This window comes from Saccoglossus kowalevskii, chromosome 16 (genome assembly GCF_978046115.1).
Source record: "Saccoglossus kowalevskii chromosome 16, keSacKowa6.1, whole genome shotgun sequence".
Lineage (NCBI taxonomy): Eukaryota > Metazoa > Hemichordata > Enteropneusta > Harrimaniidae > Saccoglossus > Saccoglossus kowalevskii.
Window position 1 is genome coordinate 22,399,853 of NC_140656.1, and position 14,565 is coordinate 22,414,417.

The 14,565-nt window shown below is 35.2% G+C and overlaps 1 protein-coding gene across 1 annotated transcript in view; it reads left to right on the top strand.

The window, feature by feature from the left end:
* LOC100373574 (membrane-associated phosphatidylinositol transfer protein 2-like) overlaps positions 1–14,565 on the top strand; it is a 72,369-nt gene that overhangs the window by 46,323 nt on the left and 11,481 nt on the right. The window contains exons 10-15 of the mRNA XM_085491221.1: positions 2,140–2,350; positions 2,841–3,318; positions 3,868–4,038; positions 6,301–6,432; positions 8,334–8,482; positions 10,425–10,463. Coding sequence (XP_085347347.1) covers positions 2,140–2,350; positions 2,841–3,318; positions 3,868–4,038; positions 6,301–6,432; positions 8,334–8,482; positions 10,425–10,463 — 1,180 coding nt within the window. The remainder of the gene's footprint in view (positions 1–2,139; positions 2,351–2,840; positions 3,319–3,867; positions 4,039–6,300; positions 6,433–8,333; positions 8,483–10,424; positions 10,464–14,565) is intronic.

Consider the following 14,565-nt stretch of genomic DNA (forward strand, 5'->3'; position numbering starts at 1 on the left):
GTTCGTTGTACAATAGTGTTCAGTTTGTCTATAGGTATCAACCCTTTGAATGCCAGATTGTTTCGTTACCCAGAATTCAGTGTAAACATTTGAAATTGCTAAATATTATCATTTTGGTTCATGCGGACAGTTTTGGATATTGCTTATACATTGTAGTTTTTGTAGTTTTGTCAAAGGTTTGTCATTGCGTGGAGGAGAAACAATCATTTTATAGATGGTGCCAAAAGTTAACAATGATGCTGAAAGGTTTATGAATGCTATAAATTTTTCCTCTAAAATTTTTGTGCAATATTTTGCCCATTTTAATATTTTTTAATCCCTTTCAAAATTGACACAGTTTTCCACTTGCTACAATTTTTGGTCAAATATTTTTAAAAAAAAATGTTTAAAAAATATGCAGCTTTGTTTTGTAAAAGGTTATTTTTTTTTTTTCAAAGGATTAGCAAATTAAATCATATAAACAATGAGCCCACTTATTGGTTGAAAAAACTCATCCATACTTGACTAATTCTTGATTTGTGGAATGTTGATTAGTAGTACATTGTACATTGATGATAATCAATATATGAAACATAATACGAAATGTTTAAAATGCTTCACAAGTGATCCTATTGATCCTTAAGCATCTATTAAATTGGTAGTTGCCCAGAAGCTATGCAGTGTTCCACTCAAGATAGGTCATACCACTAATGCCTAGATATTATGCTTGTAATATCTTTATAGCCTTCAATCTATGCAGTGGTCATAATAATTTATTCTTTTAACGCCAAGATACGATGATTGTTTAATCATCTGAAGATTGTGAGTATGTGGAATTTCTTCCATGCAGCTTCCAAACTGTCAAATAAATGGATTTATAGTGTATTTTATTATAGTAAATGCTACATATGTTCTACGCTACTTTAGGAAGAGCCTGTGAGTCTGAATGGGTAATGTGATATTACTAGCAATTGTACCTAGGCATTATAGTGCAGTGGCATATACATGTAGCAAGTGGCATGCTACATATGTTCTAGGCTACTTTAGGAAGAGCCTGTGAATCTGAATGGGTAATGTGATATTACTAGCATTGTACCTAGGCATTATAGTGGATTGGCATAAACATGTAGCAAGTGGCATGCTACATATGTTCTAGACTACTTTAGGAAGAGCCTGTGAATCTGAATGGGTAATTACTAGCATTGTACCTAGGCATTATAGTGGAGTGGCATATACATGTAGCAAGTGACATGCTACATATGTTCTAGGCTACTTTAGGAAGAGCCTGTGAATCTGAATGGGTAATTACTAGCATTGTACCTAGGCATTATAGTGGATTGGCATATACATGTAGCAAGTGGCATGCTACATATGTTCTACGCTACTTTAGGAAGAGCCTGTGAATCTGAATGGGTAATGTGATATTACTAGCATTGTACCCAGGCATTATAGTGGAGTGGCATATACATGTAGCAAGTGACATGCTACATATGTTCTAGACTACTTTAGGAAGAGCCTGTGAATCTGAATGGGTAATGTGATATTACTAGCATTGTACCTAGGCATTGTAGTGGATTGGCATATACATGTAGCAAGTGGCATGCTACATATGTTCTAGACTACTTTAGGAAGAGCCTGTGAATCTGAATGGGTAATGTGATATTACTAGCATTGTACCTAGGCATTGTAGTGGATTGGCATATACATGTAGCAAGTGACATGCTACATATGTTCTAGACTACTTTAGGAAGAGCCTGTGAATCTGAATGGGTAATGTGATATTACTAGCATTGTACCTAGGCATTGTAGTGGATTGGCATATACATGTAGCATGTGGCATGCTACATAATGTTCTAGACTACTTTAGGAAGAGCCTGTGAATCTGAATGGGTAATGTGATATTACTAGCATTGTATGTAGGCATTGTAGTGGATTGGCATATACATGTAGCAAGTGGCATGCTATAGATGTTCTAGTCTACTTTAGGAAGAGCCTGTGAATCTGAATGGGTAATGTGATATTGTACCTAGGCATTAGTGGAATGAAGTATAGTGACCTTATAGAGTTTGGCTAGTGTAATGGTGTGTTGTGGGAGTATTTTACTGAACTCTACATGGCTTTTTATGTCATCTGTATATTTATTTTGTTTGTTCATTGCAGTATCAGCCCGTATAGTTACGACACCAAATCTCCACTTAACGATAACAGTCCATCTACGGGATGTGGTGATTTCTTACCACTTGGAGCACTACCTGTCATAGCGACATCTAATCCTGAATATCTTGAAATCGTTACGACCGTAGTGAATAAGGCTAATAGCGTATATGCGGATTTCTTAAAATCAGACGATGGATTTGGATTCAGTGGTCAGGTGAGACATACACTGTTCATATGTTTAATTGAAAACGATTATGAGAGTAACATTTTGCTTTAGCTGCCTTTAGTGAAAAAGTAAAATTCAAATGTTTGTGCCACAGAATTTTGGGACCGTCTCTTACTGGTAAAATTTGCGAATTTGTCACGCAAAGCAGAAGACAAAAACGATTTAAGCCGTATACAGTATGTTTTGTGCTATTCTTCAAACGCCTAAATTCCCACATTTGTTTAATAATTACTTTTATAATCATATTTTGGGTATGATTATTTACTGTTCTATGTTGTATCAAGTTTATTGCTTCTGATGATCCATGTACATTAATGAAAAGTCAAAATGACATGTCATTTAAAACGCTACAGTTTTGTAAATAAATAATGTATTTTACCTGCACCTTATATACATTGCATTTTTGGAGCATTATTGAACACGAATTGGTGCTCCGACTGTATAGAATGATAATGAATTAGTGTTTCAATACTTTTAGGTGTCGCTTATTGGAGACAGTGTTGGTGCAATATTAGGATACGATATGCTTTGCTGGCCAAACTTATCATCGTTAAATCATCATGGAAGCCAATTAAGTATGTCTGAGAGCGAGGACGATCATTTACAAGAAACACGCCCACTTAGTCGCAGTAGTGGTGATCTACAACAAATTGATACAGAAGATGTTGTGACAAGTATTGATACCAATAAACGTTTTGCGGCACCAGGATCTGCGTTCCATCGTGAGAGTAGCTTCACTTTTGGCAGTAAAGGACACATTCATCAGAAGTTGACAAATAAGAGTAGCCATGAGTCTAGCAAACATACTGCTACTACTAGTGTTCAACAACCCATATCGGAAAATCATTTACCGCGACTAGAGTTTGAAGTCCATAACTTCTATATGTTTGGATCTCCACTGGCATTGGTCTTAGCATACAGAAAAATGGTACACACAGATGGAAGGAGTATGGCTGGTGAGTTATGTTAATTAATACATGAAAAAGCAATTGTTTTGCCATAAATGTGTGTTAATTCGAATATTAATTCTGCAGACTCATCATTTTTCTCATTATTGAAAGATTTTGTCAATCAATAAATATTTGTGCATCATTTTTGTGTACGATTACTTTGTTACCGGTAATTTTGAACAAAACCAACAATTTTTCATGAGTGTTGATCACAATTTGATAACAAAAAAATATATGTAAAACAAATATTTAATATGTTGGCATTAATCTCTTCACCACCAGTTCCCTATCTTCATCACAAATTCACAAAAAAGTCCTGTTTATAGTCTGCATTTTTCTTTAGAAGTTTGGGACAAACTAAAAATGAGAAACTGAAAATCGACCCACATTTGTCTCTTAGCTCCAAAATTAGGGTTCATTTATTTCCAAAAATATTTAGTATAACAAAATTTGGGCGAGAAAGTCTGGTGGTGAAAAGGTTGAGGGTTTGGCATCAACCTAATCAAGTACAATTGTTTGATAGTGACATGTCATGCTGTGTTTTTTTGGTTTCAGATGATCCTGTCCAGCCATGCTGTGGACAAGTTTATAATTTATTTCACAGAACAGATCCATCTGCTAGTCGCCTAGAGCCTCTACTTGATGTCAAGTTTTCTTTGTTACCGCCCTCCACTGTTCCACGTTATCAAAAATTTCCTCTTGGAGATGGCCATTCAATAAATATTGGTGAGTGTTTGCTCAAAGCAGTATAAAATCAAACCTGTGTACCCAAATCTGTGTCAACCCAAACCTATTTCATCCCAACCCTGTGTAAGTAAAACATACGTAAACCCAAAGCTGTATAAGTGAAAACATGTGTAAACCCAAAGCTGTATAGGTGAAAACATGTGTCAACCCAAATCTGTGTAAACCCAAAGCTGTATAGGTGAAAACATGTGTCAACCCAAATCTGTGTAAACCCAAAGCTGTATAGGTGAAAACATGTGTCAACCCAAATCTGTGTCAACCCAAAGCTGTATAGGTGAAAACATGTGTCAACCCAAAGCTGTACAGGTGAAAACATGTGTCAACCCAAAGCTGTGTAAACCCAAAGCTGTGTAAACCCAAACCTGTGGAAGTGAAAACATGTGTTACCCAAATTTGTGTAAACTTAGTCAAAAATGTTTGTAAACCCAAATCAGCGTCAACCCAAAGCTAGGTAAACCAAGTGAAAAGTGACCTGGAAGTGAAAAGGTGTGTAAACCTAAACCTGTGTCAACCCAAACCTATGTTAACCTACCCTGTGTCAACCCAAATCGGTGAAACCAAGCCTGTTAACCTAAACCTGTTAACCCAAACCTATGTTAACCTCCCCTGTAGAAACCCAAACCATTGCAAAACATTGCTTGCCTGTATCTGTAAGGGTGGGCAGATCATAGTATTGGGTGGGGGAATCATTACATATGTGGGGCAGATCACAGCATAAGATGGAGAGATGGACTACCAAGGGTAGGGAAGATCACAGCATATGGTCAGAAGGTTTGATAGTAATCACCTATTAAATAAAAATGTGGAAGTTACTTAAAATGACTCTTTAAAGAAACAATTTAAAGACATTCAAAATCAGGTGTAATGTAGAGTGAAAAAAAGCAAAAAATAATAATTTTAAAAAAATTAAAAAAAGAAGTAGAAAAAAATTAAGTTTCTAGCCTGAGATTTGATCTCTCTCAATCTTCCTGTTGTAAGGTTCTTAACCACTACACTACGAAGTTTCCCAATATACATTATATATACACAAAATTAACAAAATTAAATTATTTGGAGATCAACTTCAAAATTTATACAGTGCAACTATAGCTACAGATTAACCATATATGTAAGTTTGATAGTGATACACTGCATATTATTTGGGTTATCATGCTCCCAAGAAAAGTTTACAACAATGAAGACAAATGAGACATTTTGCCAGAATATGTAGTATGACTTTTCCTTCACTTCAGTACAGGCAAGCCATGCAACCAAACTGTGTAAACCCAAACCTGTATCAACTCAAAACTGTGTAAATCCTCAGCTGTCAACCCAAAGCTGTGTAAACTTGTACCTTATTATACCGACACCTGAGTAACCAAATCTGTGTCATACCACATCTCAACCCAAAGCTGTATGTAACCCAACCACGTTGGTGAAAATGTGTGTAAACCCAAATCTGTGTAAACAAATCTGTGTAAACCCAAACCTGTGTACCCAAATGTGTGTGAACCCCAATCTGTGTACCCAAATCTGTGTCAACCCAAAACTATGTAAACCCAAATGTGTGGAAGAGAAAAGATGTGTAAACCCAAATCTGTGTAAACCTGTGTAAATCCAAACATGTGTAGGTGAAAATCTGTCTCAACCCAAATCTATATAAACCCAAATCTGTGTAAACCCAAATCTGTGTAAACAAATCTGTGTAAACCCAAACCTGTGTACCCAAATGTGTGTAAACCCCAACATGTGTACCCAAATCTGTGCAAACCCCAATCTGTGTACCCAAATCTGTGTCAACCCAAAGCTATGTAAACCCAAATGTGTGGAAGAGAAAAGATGTGTAAACCCAAATCTGTGTAAACCTGTGTAAATCCAAACATGTGTAGGTGAAAATCTGTCTCAACCCAAATCTATATAAACCCAAATCTATATAAACCCAAATCTGTGTCAACCCAATGCTTTGTAAACCCAAATGTGTAGAAGAGAAAAGATGTGTAAACCCAAATCTGTGTAAACATGTGAAGTTGAAATTCTGTGTCAACCCAAAACTATGTAAACATAATCCTGTGTACCCGTAAGCAAAAACCTGTGTAAACCTAAACCTGTCTAAACCAACGTTATCAGGCCCATTGTTGGATTTCATTGTGTTAAAATACTCTAAAGTGCTTTATTTGCAAATACTAAGTGTTTTAATTTAATTATCCTAATTAAACCGTTTTTTTTGCATTTATTATTTTTATTTATTTATTTTGTTATTAGGTGACATAATTCACAGTAATTCATTTTTATTTGGTGAAGGTGGTGGAAGCAATTTACAACGCCATCCAAGTCAGTGCAGTGTCAGTAGCCAGACAGACTATCCACCAGCCACCACCTGCCATCTATCAAGTGGTAAGCTTGCTAATTTGGCTTTCAACTCAAAAATTTGTGTTTTGGCAAAATTGTATGTGTTAGATTATCTGTTATTTTTGCTTAGTGTTAATTTAGAATCAAATAAATATAACATACGTTTGTACAATACAACAACCTAGTAAAACTAGTTTTGAGATGGTTGAAAGGCTTTGTTTGATGTAATTATTTGGTTTAAAAAATCACATTTAAAAGTCTCGTTAAAATCAAATCACATTGAATCAGAAATGGACACTGAGGGCGCTGTTTTCAAATATGACATCATCGATTAGCCAGATTTCTTTAAAAAAAAGATGGCGGTTCACCTTAGGATTTCATACAGTGGCTGATTATTGCTATCAATTGGGGAGAGAAAATTGTCCTTTGCTCAAAAAGAGTAAATTGAGTCCCTGTCAGTTCAAGGGCACAAAGTTCCATGCTTGAGTTTTTTATTATTGAAGGTCTTTTTACATTCAAAATAAATATTGTTCATTTGATTAAATAATCAAATACTCAATGATATTTGATGACTTTGTCAGATTAGCATGTTTGTACGCAGCTAAATTAACCTTTTTGGCTTGCATATTTGTGCTTCTATTCGAGATGGACTTTGAATGGAAAATGTGTTTCATCACAAGTGTCGGAGAATCAGGCCTAGTAATTATGATACACTGATCTGCATACACAGGAGATGGTGCTGAGATTACTGTACTGAAAACATAGGATGTATGGGTAATTGCTAGTCTACCCTCTAAGAGATATGATGCACCCTCTAATTGGTATAATGCACCACAGACACACTGTGATGCAACTGGTTCATGACAAACTGGCTCCCTAAAACCTGAGGCAACTTTTTTTGTATTCAAAAATTCATACATTTACAGTAACAAAAGTTTTTTATTTTGCTCATTAATTGTTTATGTTGTCTTTGGTTGTGAATTATATTGATTTTGAATACCAGTTTATGATATAAAATGTGTATCTTCCAAATTTTTTGCTTTTTTGGTTTGCCCTTAATGAAGTGAAGCGAAAGTTATCATAGTGACAAAATATCTGTTGTCGGCGTCGTAATAAACTTTGTGGGTGCCATAAGTCTAATAATATGCAGCTGATCACTATCCACCTATGGTTAATAGATATAGTGTATGTATAATTGGCCTGTATAGACTTTGGAGCAAAACTTGTATTTTTGGAGATATATTACGTATATAAGTGTCTATTAAGAAACTTCAAAGTGTAGTTTTTAACAAGTGAAAGATTGAATGATCAAATCCCATGCTAGAAACTAAATTTGTTGTAACTGTTTACATTTTTTTATATTTTGGAATGTTCATGTTTGTTTTTTTTCCTTTGAATTATTTTGCCTTTTCTCAGCATTTTTTTTGTATTCGTTATCAATGGAGGGCACCCTTTAACCTTTTGTTCATAACTTCAGTGTTTAACATTTTCAATGAATTTAATAAGAAATATCTACTAGAACGGATTGCTTGTTTCACCATATTAAAGGAACAGTGCTGTTAAACAATTCAGCAAAATAGGGAGTCTTACATTATAACACCAGTAAGACCATTTTTAAATTACTTTCTCCATGTTTTGTCTGCTATGCACACTGAAGTAAAAGTGTGAATTGTTAGGAAACAAAAACAGAAACAAATTTGTATAAACAGACAACAGCGGGAACTCAGCTAAATATTATCAAAACCATCCCACCACCATCACCCATGTTTACTGTCTTCCCTATGGTTATGCCAGAAATTAATCTCAATAAGATTCAACAGATTGAAGCGGTTAATTTTTCCTTATCACAATTATGCCCTGAGCAAGCTGACTGAACCAAAATTCCCTATCACTGTCGTATATTGTTTTGAAATCATAATGAACTCCTTTTCTTATTGCTCTCACAGTTGTAAATAAATGGTGGGGAAGTAAAAGATTGGATTATGCATTGTACTGTCCTGAAGCCCTCCAGGCATTTCCTACAGGAGCTTTGCCTCATTTATTTCATGCCAGCTACTGGGAATCTACCGATGTAGTGGCTTTCATTCTGAGACAGGTAATTCACTTTTGCTGTCAATATTATTTAACTTTCAATATTTAAGACATAACAGTACTTGTTTCAAGTGTTTCAAATGCTGGAAAGTGCATCTTTTATATGGCATGTTTTTTTGTTTTGCTGATTCATGATGTAGTTGACAGCTTTAATTTTGCAAGTCAGTGAACCGTTATTTAGCAGTGAAAATTGCACTGGTGTCTTCTGTACAATGGTATTCTCATGAATGCTATTAAAATCAAGTCATTGCAAAGCTACTTACAAGATTGTACTTGATTGGCTACCTAACACCTAACAGTCAGACCAATCAGAGAGCAGCTTGTTTGTCAAAGCAAAGCTACTTACAAGATTGTGCCTGATTGGCTACCTAACACCTAACAGTCAAACCAATCAGAGAGCAGTTTGTTTGTCAAAGCAAAGCTGCTTACAAGATTGTGCCTGATTGGCTACCTAACACCTAACAGTCAGACTAATCAGAGAGCAGTTTGTTTGTCAAAGCAAAGCTACTTACAAGATTGTGCCTTATATTTGTTCTGACTTTGAAAATCAATGTTCAATGTGGGTCCCATGTGACATATACAATGTGTGTAAATACATTGTTTTTTTTACATGAAATGTGATGTTTAAGATTTTGCTAATTTAGTCATTTGTTAGAATTAACATTGAATAGATATTATTAGCCATGTGACACACCCTATGATAGCCATGTGACACATCCCACTTTAGCCATGTGACATGCCCCACTTTAGCCATGTGACACGCCCCACCTTAGCCATGTGACACGCCCCACCTTAGCCATGTGACACTCCCCACTTTAGCCATGTGACACATCCCACTTTAGCCATGTGACACATCCCACTTTAGCCATGTGACACATCCCACTTTAGCCATGCGACACATCTCACTTTAGCCATGCGACACATCCCACTTTAGCCATGCGACACATCCCACTTTAGCCATGCGACACATCCCACTTTAGCCATGCGACACATCCCACTTTAGCCATGCGACACATCCCACTTTAGCCATGCGACACATCCCACTTTAGCCATGCGACACATCCCACTTCAGCCATGCGACACATCCCACTTCAGCCATGCGACACATCCCACTTTAGCCATGCGACACATCCCACTTTAGCCATGTGACACATCCCACTTTAGCCATGTGACACATCCCACTTTAGCCATGTGACACATCCCACTTTAGCAGTGTGACACATCCCACTTTAGCCGTGTGACACATCTCACTTTAGCCGTGTGACACATCCCACTTTAGCCGTGTGACACATCCCACCTTAGCCATGTGACACATCCCACCTTAGCCATGCGACACATCCCACCTTAGCCATGCGACACATCCCACCTTAGCCATGTGACACATCCCACTTTAGCCATGAGAAACACGCCACTTTAGTTGAACTACAGGCAATGGGAAATCAAATTTGATTCAAAATTATTAAAAAAATTACAGAAAATATTACAAAATGTACCAAAATTTTGCGTGAAAAATTATGACAGTAATGCATGTTTTCCTAATATATCTATCTAAAGAGGCAGTAGCAGTCTACAGTACAACTGTAGTCATGCAGTATGCCTGTAGTCTGGTCTCTGACATCTGTTTATGATGTGTATGCATAGTGGCAAAACTTAATATTTGTTAGTGACCTGAATCATCAACATCTGATTTGCAAATTAATGTAGCAGTAATTGTTATACTGTACATTAATTTATCAATCTGCACACATTGGATCACAGATACAGACTATCTAAGCATCACTGTCATCAGAAAGAAATAGTAGCCTAGTAAGGCCAAAAATATGGATCTCTCTCTCTGTTTTTCTTTTTATTTGAAACAAAAGGGAAAAAATGGAGCTATGCTAATATTGTGGTAAAATGTAGCTTTAATTCTAAGATATGGTTGCTAACTTTTATATTGTTTGCAGATGATCAAACAGTCAGAGGAATTGCTACAAATATTTGAGGTGATTTGTGTAGACAATATCAAATACTATAGCTGCTCTCTCACTGTGTGCTCTCTAAATCGTTTCAATTTCGCCAGAGACAAATTTCTGCGAGCATTTTGTAGCAGTGAATATCTGGGTTCTTAAGATTGGGAGTCATAGTGTCTTTTACATAGTTCAGTACTCTAGTACAGGAAAATTATTGAAATGCAAAATTTTGTGACGGCGAAATTGAACTGTTTGCAGTATGTTAAGCCTCTTCTCTGCATAATTCCAAGATGGCTGCCACTAAACACTGATGTGACCTTTTTTTCAGACGACTATATACCAAATTCAATTAACCATTTCAATGACAAAGTCGCCTTTTGTTCCTTTCACAAAAAGTTGTTGTGAGTGCTTTTTTTTTAAACTGACATGTTTTCCGATCCAAATCAAATAATATTTTTTGGCTCAAACTCGCATTTTATTTAAGAAAAGATGTAAAATTATTCTAACACTGAGAGCATTTGTGTTTCTAAGTAAGAATTGGTGATAAGTAAGATACTGTGATTTTAACAACTAATTCTGATAAAATTTTTGCTATGAACTGAAGTTCATAGTGATAACATGAAGTGATAACATATCTCGTTTTGGTCTTTAAATAAACAGCGCCCTCTATATACATCATATGGAGAGGGACTTTTTGCTGCAGCCATCTTGAGAATTCCTGAGAAGTTGCTGTTGTTGAAAATCATTGTGCATGCGTGTACAGTACGCATAGGTAGCTTGCTTAGAAATATTTATGTGGGCATGAGAATATCATTTAAAATATCATTGTCCAGTAAAACCATTTTCTGTAGTTATGACACTTATCTTACTGAGATCACATGTTTTAACACATCCGTTCAGAAGTTGAACACCCATCACAGATCAACCCTTGACTTTCATCGCATTAGTTTTCGAGATTAGGAAAATTAGGAAAGTCATCCCAGTATCTATATTGAAGCTATCCAATCGTGCGTTTGATCACAGTTTGCAGAATTCTAATATTTACGTTTGTAATAGGATAAACGGTTTTCTAGACATAGAAAATGAGTGCCGTTTGAAGCTATGCAAATAACTGCTGACATACGTTTAAACAAGGCTGTCAGTGTGTTAATTAATGCATTACTATTTGTAGCTGTAACGCATATTAAATAAAACTGCGGCTCATGTGTGTTGCATGACAGATATATAGTTACTAATTTTATTCAGCTTAACAATGACACGTATGTGATATTGTCTCATGTATACACACAAAATATCAGTTTACGCAGCCAATCATTTCTCTTGAATCATGGGAGAAACAAATGCTAATATTCATTCTACTTTCTACTAAATCCTTTTAACTCCTAGAATGCTCAAGTCAATTTTTTTCACCTTGCACAAAAAAACAAAAAAAATCTTTCATAATATTTTAAGATAAATTTCATTCATTTCGGTCAAGATCTGTAGCCAATGGAAAATTATATATATTTAATTTAAAATTATCGGGTAATAAAGAAATTACAGAAAAATGCCTAAAAATGTGCACAATGTCACTGAGCATTTTTGTGAGAGAAAGTATGCCGTTAAACTTGAGGCGTGTGTATACATCAACTCATAGGAATTACAATTGTGTTGTCCATACCTACTACTAACCATTAACAACAGTTATCTATGTACAATAAACACACAGTGCATGTCTAGCAACCCTTAGTGGTATTTGTTGCTGACATTGTATCAGATAGTGATCGGTTGATGTCAGTGGTTAGATTTGTTGTAGTTACTATAGCAACATTGTATAGTATGGTGATTTCTAGATGTTAGGTTTGTTGTAGTTACTTAGACAGGTTGAGCCTGTTTACATGTACTTTTAAAATTAGAAAACATTATACCCACATGATATTGAATTTATGGATTAGTGTAACAGATTGTATCATCATGGTAACAACTTAATATATAATTATTGTTGTGGTCAGTAATTACCTGATGTATACATGCCCATTAATTACCTGATGTATATGTGGCAAATAATTACCTGCTCTATGTAGGGTCAATAATTACCTAATGTTTACATGGCCAATAATTACCTGATGTAGAGATGGCCATTAATAACCTTATGAATATAGGGCCAATAATTCTATTACAATAAATACCTAATGTATACATGGCCAATAATTACCTGATTTATACATGGCCAATAATTACCATAGGTATATAGGGCCAATAATTACCTTATGTATACATGGCCAATAATTACCTTATGTATGTAGGGCCAATAATTACCTGATTTATACATGGCCAATAATTACCATAGGTATATAGGGCCAATAATTACCTTATGTATACATGGCCAATAATTACCTTATGTATGTAGGGCCAATAATTACCTGATTTATACATGGCCAATAATTCCCTTATGTATGTAGGGCCAATAACTACCTGATTTATACATGGTCAATAATTACCATAGGTATATAGGGCCAATAATTACCGTATGTATACATGGCCAATAATTACCTTATGTATGTAGGGCCAATAATTACCTGATTTATACATGGCCAATAATTACCTTATGAATATAGGGCCAATAATTCTATTATAATAAATACCTAATGTATACATGGCCAATAATTACCTGATTTATACATGGCCAATAATTACCATAGGTACATGTATATAGGGCCAATAATTACCTCATGTATGTAGGGCCAATAATTACCTGATTTATACATGGCCAATAATTACCATAGGTATATAGGGCCAATAATTACCTTATGTATACATGGCCAATAATTACCTTATGTATGTAGGGTCAATAATTACCTGATTTATACATGGCCAATAATTACCTTATGTATGTAGGGCCAATAATTACCTGATTTATACATGGTCAATAATTACCATAGGTATATACTGTAGGGCCAATAATTACCATATGTATACATGGCCAATAATTACCTTATGTATGTAGGGCCAATAATCACCTGATTTATACATGGCCAATAATTACCATAGGTATGTAGGGGCAATAGTTTCTTGATGTATATAGGGCCAATAATTACCTTATGTATGTAGGGCCAATAATTACCTTATTTATACACGGCCAATAATTACCATAGGTATATAGGGCCAATAATTACCTAATATATACATGGCCAATAATTACCATAGGTATGTAGGGGCAATAGTTTCTTGATGTATATAGGGCCAATAATTACCTTATGTATGTAGGGCCAATAATTACCTGATTTATACATGGCCAATAATTACCTTATGTATGCAGGGCCAATAATTACCTAATGTATATAGGGCCAATAATTACCTTATGTATACATGGCCAATAGTTACCTTATGTATGTAGGGCCAATAATTACCTTAGGTATATAGGGCCAATAATTACCTTATGTATACATGGCCAATAGTTACCTTATGTATGTAGGGCCAATAATTACCTGATTTATACATGGCCAATAATTACCATAGGTATATAGGGCCAATAATTACCATATGTATACATGGCCAATAATTACCTTATGTATGTAGGGCCAATAATTACCTGATTTATACATGGCCAATAATTACCATAGGTATATAGGGCCAATAATTACCTAATGTATACATGGCCAATAATTACCTTATGTATGTAGGGCCAATAATTACCTGATTTATACATGGCCAATAATTACCTTATGTATGTAGGGCCAATAATTACCTGATTTATACATGGCCAATAATTACCATAGGTATATAGGGCCAATAATTACCTTATGTATACATGGCCAATAATTACCTCATGTATGTATGGCCAATAATTACCTGATTTATACATGGCCAATAATTACCATAGGTATGTAGGGGCAATAGTTTCTTGATGTATATAGGGCCAATAATTACCTTATGTATGTAGGGCCAATAATTACCTTATTTATACACGGCCAATAATTACCATTGGTATATAGGGCCAATAATTACCTTATGTATGTAGGGCCAATAATTACCTGATTTATACATGGCCAATAATTACCTTATGTATGTAGGGCCAATAATTACCTAATGTATACATGGGCAATAATTACCTTATGTATACATGGCCAATAATTACCTTAGGTATATAGGGCCA